Here is a 16,397-nt window from a genome sequence, read left to right on the forward strand (position 1 = left end):
ATCAATCGAATATCTGCATGTGGATAATTTTGTTGGAGAAAGTTTTATTTCAAATTTTTTCATTCCCTTAATAAATGATGTCACATTTTATTATTTATACAATGCTCTGAGTGATTTAAAAGAAACATTAAACGATTCGAAATATCATTGCATTGAACACAATCTTAAGGGTAATTTGAAAATGGCGGGCTTCACGATGTGGTAATTTTTCCCTAAAATTCCCTAATTGACAGTTTTCGCGCTAAAATTGTCTAGTTCTGTAATAAGAAAAAAGAAAAAAGAAAGAAAAGTTGTAAATCGAAATATACGTTATCCTAAAGGATTAAGGTTAAGAAAGTTGACTTTTTTCCAAAGTGTACAAACCATTTAATAGGTGAAAGGAAGAAGAAGAAAAATACATATTCGTATATAAATTGATTTATATTTATATTGAAAAATGACGCAGCCATCAGTAACGGCATATTTTAACACGTGTAAATCTAAAGCATTATTGTTGGATCAAGAGCATGCGAAAATAACTAAAGAGAGTGAATTCAAAACGAAAACGCAATCGTCCAAAGTTTTGTTTGAAAAAGAAGAAGAAGAAGAAGCTACGGTAACGAGAGGAAAATTTATATCGGTGCAAGGAACGAGCAATAATTCTACCCTTAAAGTAAACTCTACTACGTGTCAAAATCAAATTGATTCTAAATGTTTTGCACAGAAAACAAATAAAATTATCACGCGTTCACGCGCAGCTCAAGCACAGAAATTAAGTGAAATTGGTCAAGTGGATATACGTGAGAGTTTTCTCAAGAAAAGTAATGATGCCGATGGGAAAAGAGTATTATTTAAAAAGGAGGGTACTTTAAATCCAAAGAAGAAGCAACCTACGACCCCAAAGAAAAGTGTATCAGAGGAAAAGCAGTCGAGGAGGAATGAACCAACTTCTGTTGGATTTACTACGCCCAAAAAGGCATCAAATAGAGATGACTCTAGTAAAAAGAATTTGGATTTGAATGAGATTAAAAATAGGATTAACAAATCTAACAGACTAGCAGAATTAAAAGCTTCTATTGATCGCATAAAAAAATGTGATCAGCGTTTAAATGAATATCAGAAACAAAATGATTGTAATAAGCCTCAAATACAGAAATTCGAACGTATTCAACTTGAAATACCAATTAGGTAAATGCATTTTCATAATATTTACGATCTCATTAATATTATATGTTAATTTTTATTTTATCGAATAGCCCGCAAAAGAACTTTAAATCGCCGAACAAGGGATTAATGAGCCCTATGAAAAGTGAAATATTACCTCAAACAAGCCCACAACGTCGCCTTTTATTTGAACCTAAGGAATCTACTAGTCCAGTAAAGAGTAAACCTGACAAAACTCCAGCTTATCAAAGATATTTGTCACTTTTTGAAAACGGTACACCAGGATTACCATTGCCGTATAACTATAGATTCTTAGCGGAAATTTTTAGATCCGTTGATACGGTACATGAACATATATCATTTGTTGCGCCTACATTCTGCTCTATTCATTTATATGCGAAATAATATTCCATATTCTTCATATTCTTAGGTCTCAGCTATGCTGTTCAATCGTAAAGAGTTAATAACATTTAAAAAATTAAAGCCAGCTGTTCAAGAACTTTTACGGCGCAACTTTACATTAGAGCATTTAGGACAAATAAAGACTATTTATCCTGATGCTTATGTCTTTCATCAAGAAAAAGTTAGGTCATTTGGATCGACATCTAAACAAGATAAATATGAATTAGTCTTGACACCGACTGTACAAGTAAAAGATCGGCCGAATGAACCAAATGAAGACAATGTCTTACAGGCGGCAATAGACGTAAGCATGAGCCCAGGCATATTGTTAGAAAGAAGAAGAAAATTTTATGATGTTTTGTTAGGTAATTTCAATTAATTTTGGACTTGCAAATAGTTTGTGTACCGTTAATTATACGTCATAATAATATTACTTATGTATTGCAGATAAAGTTAAGACAGAGCACGAGCAATTTTTGCTAAAATTAGAAGAACCGATGGTCATATCTAAAGACAAAATTATACGTTGGCATCCTGAATTTGATGTTGAAAGTTGCAAGCCTATTGACCAATCTGTATTGCCACAACCACCTGATGTAGAAAAAGCCACCTCTGCTAAACACGTTCTAGGTAAGATTATATTAACGATAAGTCCATTACACAAATATTTAGTTGTGTAATTTATTACATGTAAATACACACACACACACACACATATATATATATATATATATGTATATGTATAGATTCTTGCGCGTTGATGTTTTTTAATGCATGTATTTTTTTACAGAAAAAGCAAAATCTCTATTCAATTGTAATACTCGCATGGAAAAAGCTTTGCAAAGATTGGCAGAAGCAAAAATGACGTCCAAATCTGGATCTTCGGATATATCTTCTACGAATGAATCTACTGATGTTACTATGAAAAACGTTAATATTGATATCATAGATACTCCACCCGCTACACCATCTGTAGAAAAGAACCATCTTTCTACGGCATTTAAAGGCATTCCAAAAGCTCTTCTTGAAAAGGTAGAACTTTACGTTGTTGTCTTTTTTCTTTTCGATTCAATTAATATATTTATTGAAATTTACGATTCTTAATGTTGTTAGGTACGCGCAAAACAAGCTGCTAAAGCATTAGAGATGATGACTCGGACTCCGGATCTAGATAAAGAGGCAACTCTATATTCTAGATTACCCGAATTAGCAAAAATTCTACGTAGTATTTTTGTAGCCGAAAAGAAAGGAGTTTTACCATTAGAACATGTATTGACAAAATTAGACAATTCGTTTAGAACTAAACTAACTGCGGCTGAATTAAATGAACATGTGCGAAAATTATGTAAATTATTGCCTACTTGGGCTAGTATACATAACGTGCGGAAAACAGATTATTTAAAGCTTGCAAAAGATGTCGATTTAAATAAAGTAATTAAAATGTTAGAAATAATAGCTAACGATAAAGTGATTACATCGTGATATCATTATTGCAATGAAATCAATGTAAAACTCAGTTTTTATCTGTATTCGTATTTTTAATTTTTTATGATATACTTTTTTATAGTATGCTTGCACGAGTACAATAACAATGAATTAGCATCTTACGAGTAGAGTTGATATTTTTTGCTAGTGAATAAAAATAAAATTGACACTTTTAATTACGTGGTGTGTGTTTTGTGTTCATAAAATTATAATCGTCATATTATTTTCTTCAAATATAATTACAAGTGATATACGAACAAAAGGCTAAGAAGTAAAATTAGGAAAACAAATCTTATATTTATAAATGATATTTATGATGTCTTATGGAAATATATTTCTTATAGTATCGTGCTTCTCATTCCGTTGTCCAGTTTTGTCAGGATCGCACAAACATTTGCGCCATACATTTACAGGCATTTTTTATGAGTATAAATCAGACATACAAAAGTATGTATAATATATAGACGGTACGCATTTATGTAGTACTAAAAAAATTCAGAGTATCCGTAGAAAAAATTATAAAAATTATTAAGCCCTTCTGCGGTTTACAACGTCAACATCGATAAAGTTTAAGCTCCTTTCTTATTGGTCGTCGTAGACTTAGGTCGAAATATTTCCACAAATCACATTGCATCCATGGTACATCGTTGAGCCCATTGAAGATGCAATGATACCAACGTTTCCGAACGTTTTTAATATTACGAACCGTTCATTTTAGGAGGGAGTTCATAGCATAGCGATCACGGTGACGATAAAAGCTGAAGAGTTGAGATTTGAAAGGAACGAGAGCGTCCATTTTCAGGCTCTTGGCGTACGAATATCTAATTTAATGTGCATCCATCAAGTAAGTGTATATTATTTTTGATTTCATTAAACTCTTTTGATCTTTGTAATATATTTATATATTAGCAAAGGACAAGAGTGGCAGAGAGGAAGAGAGAAAGAAAGAGATATAGAGATTAGATCTTTAGATTAGTGTTAATACGAGTATAGATATTTTCATGAGAAAGTATACCAACGCTGTTACTGAATCACAATTTTGAGTTTCTTCTTCCATATTGATCGATTTTTTACTAGTTGATATTGCCCTTTACTTGGGAAAGAATTCAAACGCCTTTTCTAATAATCGATACAACATTATTTTTATTATCGTACGATTCGTTGTTGGTCATACGTGGTATTTTTAACAAATGTTTAACGTGTTAGGTTAGGACTAACTAAATAGTCGAGAAACCCGCGTGGTTGAAACATTCCCGTATTTCCGGTTATTCCTAAACGAATATTGTGAATTTTCTATCAAGAATTTTTTCTTTTCCCTCCTTCGTTCTTTCTTCCTTTTTTACTTTTCATTGAACACTACTTAAACTCTTTACATATATATATGTATATATATATATATATGTGTGTGTGTATTATCCACGTTTTATTTTCAATAAAAAATTATCCATCGTTTTTAATATAAAATTTTGGTAAAATAATGTTCGGAGATATTTTCAAACTTAAATGAATTATTTAAAGTTGGAAATATATATTCATGTAATGTATTTAAAGAAAATGAAAATGTTTGCATTGTTTATTATTTTTGTAATTAGAGTATTTCCAAAGTTGTTCAACCCGAATGGAGAGTCAATTGAGTTCATCAAAACTAGAAAACGTATCAATGATTGGATCCTCTGAAATTTTTCATTTGTCCGAGGTACCAGAGATATCAGAAGTATTGGAATCCAGGGGTCTCAGTCCATTAACTTCGTCTCTGGATCAAACCCTTACATTGCAGGCAGAGAATATGACTATCGAAGAAGAATTGTGGTATAAAGAATTTTCTTGATGCATTATGAGCCAGAAATTAATTGAATAAATACTAACGCCAAGTCCTCATTTTGAATAGGACAGAAGCAAGTAGCCCTGCATCCGATTGCGCTATCCCACTTCCACCTCCGCCCGAATTAAATGATTTCAGGGATGTTGACTTTAGAGATACAAATACAGATTCAAATGTCGAGTCTGGAGCGTTAGTACAATATGGTCCATTTTTTCCACCTTCTGGAACGCCGACATTGAATAATCTTTTTGCAGAAGCTGGAGATGTTCAGGATGATACCACAATGGGTAAGAAAATATGAACGTGAACGTGATATTTAATAGTTAAAAGGAAGATATAAAATCGATCAAATCACTTTACATAGGTCCTCTACCTGCCCATACAGAGATAGTAGTCCTGTCTGCCGGAGTATGCGGTCTTCGTAATCTAGGAAATACCTGCTTTATGGCCGCGGGATTACAATGTTTAACTGCTACGCCACCGGTTCTTCATCATTTTTTGAATTTAGAAGAGAAAGGAGAAAAATTACCGCCGCCTGGATCTTTAATGGCACACTTTAGCGTACTTCTTTGTAAAATGTGGTCAGGCAAATACAGTGTATTAAAGCCAACAGAGTTTAAACAGACGTTAGGTGTGTATCATTCCCAATTCAAGGATTACAGACAGGTAAGCTTGTGACAGTCATAAAATCATTTGCATTTACGATATCTAAAAGACTTATCGACAACTCGAGGATCCCGGAAGCAATTAACAACGGTTGTCGTTGGCAGCACGACTGCCAAGAGTTCCTTGCGCTACTGTTAGACTCTCTGCACGAGCAAATGAATACGGCAAAATCATCTAAGAATTGCCACGTTCCAGTAACTATGTCAACTGCCAAATCATCCTTTAATCTCATTGAACATTCAAATGGAAAGAACGTTTCCTCAGCCACTGCCACTAGGAATTCCAGTGATTTCTTAGAACCGTACAACTGTTTAGCACCTTTAGATTCTCCCAATAGTCCAAATATAACGATGGCTGGATCTTTAAGAGGTATGTAATACCAAATGTATATTATTCAATATCCTTACCTTCAGATATATATTACTAATAAAGGCAACATTTAGCTTTCTACATTTATTATTTTAGATTTCAACTCACCGGTATGTGAGCTGGATAGTACCGCAAATTCTCCAAGAAATTCACCTTTAAATGATGACGATGACGAAGAGACATTAGATTCGGATGAGATGATGATGGGTACAAAAACTGGATCCTTTATACATAATGAAGTTAATGAAGGGACCTCTGACGCGTGTTCCTTAATGTTAAATACTTGGAACAAATTATATAAAAATGCTACAGAACTTCATGGATTGTATGATATTCATAAGGAAGCAAAAACTAGTAATGCCAATTTTCTTGTAACGCAGCAAGAGTGCAATAATGAAATTCATTATGATTCGCAAAAATTTCCAAAAGAAAATGTTCGTAGAATGCCTTTAGATAATTCTAATCTGATGGAGAATCATGATTTTGACAATAAAAGTGTTAGTATCAAGCGTATTAAAGAAGTTAACATACAGAAAAGCAATTGCGAAGTAGATTGTGTTTCAAGTTGTTCTGATTTAGAGTATGATAGAGATTTAGAAAAGTGTAACGTAAAGCGAATGAGATTGGATGACCAAGAGAAAAACCTTAAACGTGATGGATTAGGTGGTACGATGCAATGTTTACATACCCTACAACAGACTGGTGAAAATGGATCGGTTATTCCGCAAGATGAGCTTGAGGCAGATAAACATTGGGCTAAGCATTTACGATGTAATAATAGTATTATAGTAGATACTTTTCAAGGACAATTTAAAAGCACAGTAAGTATTCGAATCTGTAATATGATTTGCAAAAATGACGGAACTTACGTTGGGGTGGCACTAAGTATAATCGGCTGTCACCGTGAAAAGTCTCCAAGATGAAACTACAGCAGATCCTTCTTGCTCTGGGAAGCATGAGAGACAAGTCTCATACTGCTGTTACAGATCACACGCACGCACGCACGCACGCACGCACCGCACCGCACCGCACCGCATATTGATCGATCAGTATTGGATATTTCGAGTCATTTTTTTTTTTTTTATATTTTTACAGGTCATATGCGCTGTCTGTAAACATGTCTCGGTAACGTACGAACCATTCATGTATCTTTCGGTCCCGTTACCTCGCGCGATGGAAAAGCAATTGACTGTAACGTATGTCCCAGCATATGGTGCTCGACCTGTAAGATGTGTAGTTTCATTGAATAAACAATCCCGTGTAGGCAAATTGAAGGAGGAATTATTGCATACACTTGAGAAGGACACGATCTCATTATCAAATATTGCACTGGCTGAGGTTCTTGAGAATCACATAGCAAAAGTTTTGGTGAGTATTGAAACGTCTCAAAATAAAATTTTTATTTCGAAAATAAAAGAAAGAAAAAAAAAAAGAAAAAAAAGAAAAGAAATAAATTACTACTGTATTTAACGAAGTAAAAGAAAATCTTAAATAGATATCACCAATCTTTTCGAAGCACTCTGATCGATCTATATATGCGTATATGTGCATAATGTAATAATTATACTAGAACGAAATAAATAAATAATGGAGGAAAAAGAAGACGGTATTTTGATTAATGTCAATAACCGTTGATACTATCCTCCAATAAAAATTTTATGAAAGAACATTCTCATAGTGTGGAAACTTAACTATGAGGCTACATTCCATAGTACAAAATCAAAAATCACTTTTAACTCGATATTTGTTAAATTGACAATTAATTTCGATCATTATTTATTATACATTTAAGAATGACGATACACTGTTGAGACACGTCAATGATACAAATCGATCCATATATGCATTTGAATTGACGGATCCTCCTGATGCATGTACCACCATATCTGACAGCGGTGGAGATCGTTTAACGGAGGCTGAATCTTGTCAAAGAAGTACAGTTGCGAATGAAGCAATCCATTGTACAATATGTTTCGACGAATCAGACGTTGATATGAGAAAGCATGGAGAAAACAATTGCACCTTCGTCATATGTGACACGTGCATAGAAGTGAGTATTGTATACAATATTATTTGATTCTTCATTTAATTTAACTAAAAGTATAATTATTTCACTTGTTTTATCATAGAACGTAATAATACCAAAGGCCATAAATATAAATCAATGAAATTTAATCATAAATAGCGTCGTTTCCTGCCTTTTTCTTTTTTTTTTTTTTTTTTTTTTTTTTTTTTTTTCCTAGATACTTTCTGCTTTCCTTTTTCTTCTTTTCTTTTATTCCTTAACCCGATGATGAATTCGGCAGCATCAATCTAGCAGAAGAGGTTCACATTCAAGGTATTTAATTACCAGTATTAAACCTCGGGAAGGTCTGAGATAAGGTCTATTAACATTCTAGCAGGATGACATCTTAAAGATGTGTATAGGAACTAGAAATAGCTTTGTGTTATCAAATAAGCCGGGGAAGTTTCAATTGAAACAGAGGTAACTGGAAACACGAAGATGGAAACCTATATGATCTGCTTTTTAAGTCCAATCTGCAAGCTGGTTTATTTTTATTCCAGAACTCAATTCAGACTAGTCTGATACTGCCATATACTGAGGGTTTTCTTAATTTTTCCTTTTTTACAATTAGTTGTTTGTTCTCTTCAATCGACAGATAAAATATATCGTTAATTCAACAACTCTTGTTTACTTTAGAAATTCAAGGAAAAGCTCATTGTTAGAGTTAAAAGTAATTGACAATTGCAGAGTATGCACTGTTCATATATGATCAAGATCTTCTTTTCCAATTATCATTTCCTTTTATGTTTGCCTTAAAATGCTCTATGATGTGTTCCCTGTTCCTGTAATTAATATTGAAGTTACATAAGTGAGTTCTTCATAATTCACCTGCACTCGATTAATCAAAAAAATCTTAGTCAAACTGATGCAATAATTTAACTGAATATCTTTTTTATAATATAATCATCGTGCCCCTATATTGATACTAATTAATTTACAGGTTTTTACATTTACATAATTATAAAGTTATTATTGTGTTATATCTTTGTGTATAATATACATACATACATACATACATACATACATGTGTGCCTGTGTGTATATATATGTATATATAAAAATTGAGAAAGCAGTTACGTGTATTGACCAACAGAGTTACTCCAAAACTCAAGTGGACTCAAACAAGTGCCCAGTATGTAATACCTATATAACAGCTTTTACCAAAGTGGATCACACCGGTCGACCAAGACCCGTTGTTCGAATTTTGAATGTTCCTTTGGTATTAAGACACGATACTACGTATGAAGCATCAAACAACCTCAAAAGTACAAATCTATTTGGCCACCCATACTTAATTAGATTACCGTCGAGAGTAAATGCTAAAGACCTGTACGATGTTGTCAAGAAGAATGTACCACAAGAAGGACATTATACTGTTCATTTTGTTGATGGGAAGGTGAGGATTTGAACATAAACTTTTTCCTAGGTATATAATAGATGTGTAATTGACTAATCGCAAGGCAAAAAAAAATCCACAAATATTACATTCAATATTTCTTTATAGGGTCATCACTGTTCTCGGTGTATGTATAATAATCCTTGTAAAGGTTGCAACGTCCCAGAGTCCGGTATAGTAACTCTACAGAATAGCGATAACCTTGCTGTTCGTTATACCGAACACGTTCCTAAAATCGCATGCCCAATCGATCATGGTAGTATTACTAAGCAACATGATCCTTTATCATTGTACGAGTGCTTACAAGCATTTAGTCAAAGGTAACATCATCGCAATAATTAATTTAAAGGAATTAATGAAGGATGTTATAATACTCCTTTTTCTTCTATCCATTTGTAAATAGCGAAACTTTAGACGAACACAATCCTTGGTTTTGTCCAAAATGTGAACGAAATCAATGTGCTACGAAGACTCTTACGGTTCACAGGTATCCCAAGTTCCTTATAGTATATTTAAAACGGTAAGTAAAATATTATACGAATATTATACTCGGCATGCATACGTAAATTAAAATATCCAACAAAGTATTTCCTGACTCATTGCAGATTCGTATTTTACGAGTGTACAAGTTTAAAGCTGGATGATAAAGTTACATTCCCCTTGGTTAATCTTAGTGTAGGCCGTCATTTATATGACCTTTATGCCTGTGTCTGTCATTTTGGAGGTATGTGTAGTATTTCCGTATTCAAGACGATAAGGTAATAAATATATTGCTACTTCAAAATTCATAAGTAAAAAAATTTCAGGTGTATCGGCAGGGCATTATACCGCATATGCAAAAAATCCTCATACTGACGTATGGTATTATTATAACGACGAAGTTACTAGTAAACAAATACCACAGGAGGAGGATTTTAGTAACGCGTACATATTATTTTACAGTCGGCAAGGTGTCAATTTAAAATCATTCAATTTATAACCGCTAAAGTACCTAACCGGTTGGTATAAATCGCCGGTCAGGCAAACAATGAAAGAGCAAAAGCATTTTCAATTGAGCGTCATTCGTTCAGTGCTCTTCTCGAAACTATTTCTAGGTCGTCGACGCTCGTTTTTATGATCTATTACATTCATTCTTTTTTTTTTCTTTCTTTTTCTTTTTCTTTTTTTTTTCCTCTCACGTCTCTCGTCGTTGTTATTCTTCCTTCGAAGTCTTAAATTAACGTATCTCTTGAGTTTTTTCTTAACATACGATATTACGAACAAAAAATAATTCATATGGAATAAAATTCATCGAGAAAAATTGAAAATCTGAGAGAGAGAGAGAGAGAGAGAGAGAGAGAGAGAGAGAGGGAGAGAAAGAAATGGATGTTTCTCAAAACTTTATTGTATCTTTGATACAAGCATGCATTAAACGTGGTATCAATTTACTTCTTGAAAGGTCTGAGCATATTTATACTGCACAGTCTGTAAATGTATATCGAATTTGTACAGTAGTTAATTAATGTATATATTATGAAAAAGCATAATTTATTAGCGAATAAAACATGAAGGTTCTAACAAGTAGACGTATATTCTTTTAATCAATTTTTTAATATTAATTTTTAATTAAGGTATTTTGTTTTTCTTTTATATTATTATTTTTTATTGTAAAATTTCTTATCTCTGAGCGTGTATAGAAATGCATTTATATGAGAAAGAAGAAAAAAGAGGAATTTTTTTCTTTTTTATAAACGCGCAAGAAAATATATTTTCATACATACGTACACCATTTTAATTTTATCGTTGCACAGTTGCACGCTTCTGATATTACGTAGGCGTATTCATAAAATTCCAATTATTTTTTCTTTTTCTTCTTGTGCTTCTTTTTGCCAGTTCCTCGATCGGTTCTTCGAATTTTTATAATCGGAGATGGAGGTACTACCGTTGGTAAAGGTATATAATTTCGTGGTAATTTAAACTCGAGTTCAAGGGCCTTTTTTAAATCGTCATTGGGAGTTATTTGTCTTATAGATTTTAATAAAAACATTTTTTCGTCTGGAGCCTTCGGAGGTGGTTCTTCGTTAGGGATTATGTTCATTCTGGTACAACCTTCTCGACACTTTTTGCCTAAATATGAAAATAACGATTCTTTTCATCGGATTCAGAATATATCCAAAATCATGAAGATATATTTTATACCGTATGCATCCGCGCAATTGCTGTCAATGTTAAAAGACGACTCCTCGGCACGCTTAGAAACTTTAATGGATATACGAGTATCGCCAATTTCTTGCGAGACTTCGCTGTAAGGAGCCTCGATATTGATGAACTCGTTCGTTGGATGATAACATCTCGTGCAAACACATTCGTTATTCATATTTGATGGGGAAAAAAATCAATAATACAATTTGTTATATTTGTTGCTTTTTTTCTTTTTTTTTTTTCTTTTTACCTAAGAAAATTGCACTGTGCTTTATGAGATTGTAATGTACACATTTAATTTACGCCATTTTGAAATACTTGAATAACAAAGAAAATGGATAATGTTAATTATCCATCTTAAAGTAAAAAGAAATTGAATTCATAAATTTATAAATATAGGTTCTTTCCTGTGAAAGTATAAATATTTCGAAAGAAAGTGAGAAAGTAAGTCTGATTCATCTTTTGTTTTTAGCGCCTTCCAACAATTTCAGCTCTATGGCCTATTACACTATAATGCAATGCAATGTAATGTTGGTTGGCCGTTAATCACTTAATTGGCAATCGCTCATTGGCTGGCGATTTATCTCAGGAATGTCAACTTCTTTTTAATGGCTAAGATATAGGAAATCATAATAGTCCTATCGATCGATAAAGTATTTAAAAATGCATTATTTTATTATACACTAGCAATGTCAGTAATGCGTGATAGCTCATTGGCTAGCGCCTTATCTCAGAAATGTTAACTTCGTTTTAGTAACTAAAATATGTAGATCCTAAAAAATCCTAATTATCAATGAAGTAATAGGGAAACCCTCAGTTCTTTTAATATCTGCGAAGAGGAACTGTATGTTAAAGTTTATAAATGATGTCGTTTGATTAATCGAAAAATATTTAGTAATACAGAAAGTGTGTATAATTGACGTACGATCATTGAAAATATTAATCCATTTATTGAGAACAATAAAATCATCAAATTTTTGATGAAATATATTTTTTTATATACAGGAAAATTTATTACAGCAAAATATGGGTACATATTAATTTTATATTGATATTATTGGATAATATAATAAAAAAAAATATTGTTATTTCATTAATATTTTTATTACAGGTAATTCACAACCTAACCAATACAATGTACCAGAAACTGTATACGAACAGAATAAAGTAAACGAAACAAGTAAGAAATCTAAAGACAATACTAAGTTAACTACAAAGAATGCGAGAACTACGCAGAAAAGTCAGAGTTATGGACCAGTAGAAACGAAGAAAAACGATAATTATAAAGTAATAGATTTAAGATGTTCAAATCTATATAGTAATACATATCCAAATAATCCACATCCATATAGTACACATCCAAATAGTACGCATCCTAATAGTACGCATCCTAATAGTACGCATTCATATAGTACATATCCAAATAGTACGCATTCATATAGTACATATCCAAATGGTACATCTCCAAATGGTACATCTCCAAATGGTACATCTCCAAATGGTATACATCCAAATGGTACATATCCAAATAATACATATTTAAAAAGTATACATCCAAATAATACAAATACAAATAATATATATCCAAAGCTACAAAGTATATATTCAGATGGTAAGATAAAATATTCTACAATCGATTTATATTTATAACAATATACATTATATGAGAATAAATTCTTATAAATAATAATTGGTTTAATCAGTGTCGAATATAGATTACCATATTTGCGATCATAATGTTTTATATTATCACAAATTCACTTAATTATATAATCTTACTTTTCTATTTTATATTAGATACCAAACCGTCTTGTCCCACTAAGGAAGAATTATATGATAATAAATCTATACAAAAAACACAGAATGTATCGACTGAGAAAAAGGATAACATAAAGACTATGATTAAACCTCCACCAAATTTAGTAGACATAAAAAATTTCATGACATCCTGGACCATATGGAAAGAACAGTTAATGATATTTTTGAACCTAATGGATGAAAAAAAGGAAAAGTATCATCTGTGGGGAAATTTTCTTTTGAATTTCATGGGTGTGGTCAGCCAGGAAATTCTTGATAAATTAATATTTAATCCAAATGAAAATAAAAGTAATTTCTCAGTATTAATTAATAAGTTTAATGCATATTATAAGTTCAATACAACTACTAAATCTGAGAATGAGAGCATCATGGATTATATGGAAAGATTGAAGGTACGTTTTGAATGAAATTACATGATGTAATTGCGATATCTACATATATCTATATATACACACACACACACACATACACACATGTATATATATATATATATATATAATAATTCACATTTTCAAGATGGATGCCGTTAAAGATATGAAAAATGTCGATTATATATTAAAACAGAAATTGGCAAGCGATATAGAAAAGCATTGCAAAGAACGATTCATTGCATTAGCCACTTGTAAATTGCCAGATTTCAATTTTAACAAAACATTTAAAGTTTTAACATTAGCAGAAATTGCTTTTTTATGGAATTTGTGCATTCAATCAAATTGTGAAAAAAACAAAAATTGCAATTACTGCGGTAAGTTCCATTTAGAGGGACAATGTTTAGCGAAAGGTAAAGAATGCAACAAGTGCAAGAGAAGAAATCACTTTGCAAAATGTTGTCCTGGCCTAATGTATATTAATAATTGTGGTTTTTGCGGAGGCGATCATGAATTTAAGCGATGTCCTGCTTTTGGAGAAACATGCACTAAATGCGCCAAGCAGAATCATTTTTCATGGATGTGCTCTAAAGCGATGTTAGTAAAAAATTGTCGGTTCTGTGGCCTAAATCATATGATGGATAGAAACAAATGTCCAGCAAAGAATAGTACATGCTGCATTTGCAAAATTGTTGGTCATTATGAAGTAAAATGCCGCAATAACAGGACAAATAATGACGTAAAATAATAAGAAATTAAGTATTAAGATAAAAGATTTGATTATCTGTTTTTAATCAACATATATTTTATTTTACTACAACTATTATAAGCTTTTACATACAACTATATAGGTTATGTAAGTTTTGGGACAATGTCAAATGTATTACTTATAAATGTAAACTCTTTATATACCTTGTTGTACGCTGTATTAAATAAAGTTTGATAAAAAAAAAAAGAAATGAACAGATTTCCTTCGAATGAATGAACACATTTGTAATTTGGATAAATTTTTCTTAACAAAAGAATATCGAATTTGACTTCACACCGTTCGTATATAATAATAGACCCTGTAAAATAGAAAAATAAATGAAAGATTAATTTGCAAAATAAAACGAAATATAATACGTAACAAAGTTAATGAAAATGAATACGTTAGAAGAATAAATAAATGATATTTTTAATGCGACTTTCTTTAATATATAGACCACTCCTTGACCGACCGACCGACCGACCGACCGAATCGTTATCCTTAACCATCGAGCGGACCAGCAGGGGTATGTGGGCGTTTTGTTACGGTATTGGTACGCCGGCGCAGAATCTACGACGGCATAAAGAAAACGTAGGATCCGTGCTCCTCATAACGATTCGAACAGTATTCTGTGTAGGATCTTCCCGAATACGATCTCAATAATGCCACCTAAAACCAGTGGAAAAGCTATGAAAAAGGCTGGAAAAGCGCAAAAGAATATTAGTAAGACTGATAAAAAAAAGAAACGGAAGAGGAAAGAAAGTTATGCCATTTATATCTACAAAGTATTGAAGCAAGTACATCCGGATACTGGAATATCCAGTAAGGCTATGAGCATCATGAACAGCTTCGTTAACGATGTTTTCGAAAGAATAGCTGCTGAGGCATCTAGACTGGCACATTACAACAAGCGATCGACGATTACATCACGGGAGATCCAAACCGCTGTCAGATTATTGTTACCCGGCGAATTAGCTAAGCACGCTGTAAGTGAAGGTACAAAGGCGGTTACCAAATACACTAGTTCCAAGTAATTATCATTTTTGTTTTATTTTTACTTCTCTTTTCCTATATCGGACCTTTTAACGTGCCCTTTTCCTTTTCGTTGAAATTTCTCGCACGCTTTCTTTTCACAAGAAAACTTTCATATTTTCACGACTTGACGTTTCTCCGAATTATTGATACAAATAATATTTTCGTCTCGTCATTTTTCCATATTAATATTTACATGTATAGATATATACACATGCGTATATATGCGCACACGTATACATGGCACACGTATACATGTGCACACACACACACACACGAACATACACACACACACGCACACGCACACACACGCGTGCGCGTTATATTTATTTATTTCGTATTGTATCATGTCAAAGAGACCAATAAATGCTGCTATAGATGTGACTTTATAATATAACCTTAAGTACATTGTATGTAAAAGTTGAAAATAATTAGCGTGAAGAATGATAGTATTTGCTGAAGTTACAGTCAGAGAATTCAATAGAAAATTACAATGTCGTATTTCTTTTTCAAAACAATACGTTTTATGTCATTAAACCGAGATGATCAAACATGTTTGTAATCATTTTTTAAAATATGTTTTATACAAATTCAACCAAGTTTCCACTATTTTCAATAATTATTATATAGAACATTATGACAAATAACTTTTTTGTCAAACAAATCTATTGGATAATGAATTGATAGATCATTAACATTGATATTACATAACATTGATGTAAATGACACAAGTAAAACTGTATTATAATTTTTTTTTCTTTTTTGCTTCTATGTAATATGTATATTATATTATGCATTGCCATAATGGCATATAGATAAAGGAAACGTTGAAATAATTTCAATTTATATGCGATATCATAGCGGACTGTCTCATATTTGAAATAGATATTTACATAAATATT

The 16,397-nt window shown here is 32.1% G+C and overlaps 5 protein-coding genes across 7 annotated transcripts; 4 read left to right on the forward strand and 1 right to left on the reverse strand.

The window, feature by feature from the left end:
* The first annotated feature begins 238 nt into the window (after positions 1-238).
* LOC124955807 (DNA replication factor Cdt1-like) lies at positions 239-3,209 on the forward strand. The gene is made up of 6 exons (XM_047510783.1): positions 239-1,167; positions 1,236-1,485; positions 1,574-1,910; positions 1,993-2,175; positions 2,336-2,577; positions 2,659-3,209. The coding sequence occupies exons 1-6, from the start codon at positions 437-439 to the stop codon at positions 3,025-3,027; spliced, it is 2,112 nt and encodes a 703-aa protein (XP_047366739.1). The 5' UTR covers positions 239-436; the 3' UTR covers positions 3,028-3,209.
* Positions 3,210-3,748: 539 nt separating this feature from the next.
* On the forward strand, positions 3,749-10,917 carry LOC124955806. 3 transcript variants are annotated; one of them, XM_047510780.1, is made up of 13 exons: positions 3,749-3,874; positions 4,623-4,839; positions 4,919-5,139; positions 5,217-5,518; positions 5,623-5,887; positions 5,984-6,708; positions 6,983-7,255; positions 7,680-7,937; positions 9,046-9,348; positions 9,457-9,668; positions 9,752-9,868; positions 9,954-10,072; positions 10,155-10,917. In XM_047510780.1, exons 2-13 carry the CDS (start codon positions 4,649-4,651, stop codon positions 10,325-10,327), a joined length of 3,159 nt encoding a protein of 1,052 aa, XP_047366736.1. In that variant the 5' UTR covers positions 3,749-3,874; positions 4,623-4,648; the 3' UTR covers positions 10,328-10,917. The 3 variants fall into 3 exon arrangements, with proteins under 3 accessions (XP_047366736.1, XP_047366737.1, XP_047366738.1); XM_047510781.1 differs by having other exon boundaries at positions 5,238-5,518; XM_047510782.1 differs by lacking the exons at positions 9,752-9,868; positions 9,954-10,072; positions 10,155-10,917 and having other exon boundaries at positions 9,046-9,378; positions 9,457-9,596.
* LOC124955813 lies at positions 10,756-12,085 on the reverse strand. Its single transcript, XM_047510796.1, has 2 exons — positions 11,527-12,085; positions 10,756-11,454 (listed from the first exon to the last, which is right to left on the reverse strand). Exons 1-2 carry the CDS (start codon positions 11,702-11,704, stop codon positions 11,183-11,185), a joined length of 450 nt encoding a protein of 149 aa, XP_047366752.1. The 5' UTR covers positions 11,705-12,085; the 3' UTR covers positions 10,756-11,182.
* Positions 11,068-15,160, forward strand: LOC124955810. The gene is made up of 4 exons (XM_047510792.1): positions 11,068-12,559; positions 12,641-13,141; positions 13,327-13,739; positions 13,864-15,160. Exons 1-4 carry the CDS (start codon positions 12,556-12,558, stop codon positions 14,461-14,463), a joined length of 1,518 nt encoding a protein of 505 aa, XP_047366748.1. The 5' UTR covers positions 11,068-12,555; the 3' UTR covers positions 14,464-15,160.
* Positions 15,102-15,500, forward strand: LOC124955814 (histone H2B). Its single transcript, XM_047510797.1, has one exon. The coding sequence runs from the start codon at positions 15,126-15,128 to the stop codon at positions 15,495-15,497; it is 372 nt and encodes a 123-aa protein (XP_047366753.1). The 5' UTR covers positions 15,102-15,125; the 3' UTR covers positions 15,498-15,500.
* Positions 15,501-16,397: the final 897 nt, after the last annotated feature.

This window comes from Vespa velutina, chromosome 19, assembly GCF_912470025.1.
Source record: "Vespa velutina chromosome 19, iVesVel2.1, whole genome shotgun sequence".
NCBI classification, from domain to species: Eukaryota; Metazoa; Arthropoda; class Insecta; order Hymenoptera; family Vespidae; genus Vespa; species Vespa velutina.

Excerpts from the sequence above, each read along its gene's own strand:
- LOC124955807 (XM_047510783.1), top strand. The coding sequence starts at position 437 with ATGACGCAGCCATCAGTAACGGCATATTTTAACACGTGTAAATCTAAA. Across the intron at positions 1,486-1,573 it reads TTTTTAGATCCGTTGATACG|GTCTCAGCTATGCTGTTCAA; the intron begins GTACATGAACAT and ends TCATATTCTTAG. Across the intron at positions 1,911-1,992 it reads ATTTTATGATGTTTTGTTAG|ATAAAGTTAAGACAGAGCAC; the intron begins GTAATTTCAATT and ends TATGTATTGCAG.
- LOC124955806 (XM_047510780.1), top strand. The coding sequence starts at position 4,649 with ATGGAGAGTCAATTGAGTTCATCAAAACTAGAAAACGTATCAATGATT. Across the intron at positions 7,938-9,045 it reads TATGTGACACGTGCATAGAA|AGTTACTCCAAAACTCAAGT; the intron begins GTGAGTATTGTA and ends ATTGACCAACAG. Across the intron at positions 9,349-9,456 it reads TTCATTTTGTTGATGGGAAG|GGTCATCACTGTTCTCGGTG; the intron begins GTGAGGATTTGA and ends ATTTCTTTATAG.
- LOC124955813 (XM_047510796.1), bottom strand. The coding sequence starts at position 11,704 with ATGAATAACGAATGTGTTTGCACGAGATGTTATCATCCAACGAACGAG. Across the intron at positions 11,455-11,526 it reads CAATTGCGCGGATGCATACG|GCAAAAAGTGTCGAGAAGGT; the intron begins GTATAAAATATA and ends TTTCATATTTAG.
- LOC124955810 (XM_047510792.1), top strand. Across the intron at positions 13,142-13,326 it reads ACAAAGTATATATTCAGATG|ATACCAAACCGTCTTGTCCC; the intron begins GTAAGATAAAAT and ends ATTTTATATTAG. Across the intron at positions 13,740-13,863 it reads ATTATATGGAAAGATTGAAG|ATGGATGCCGTTAAAGATAT; the intron begins GTACGTTTTGAA and ends CACATTTTCAAG.
- LOC124955814 (XM_047510797.1), top strand. The coding sequence starts at position 15,126 with ATGCCACCTAAAACCAGTGGAAAAGCTATGAAAAAGGCTGGAAAAGCG.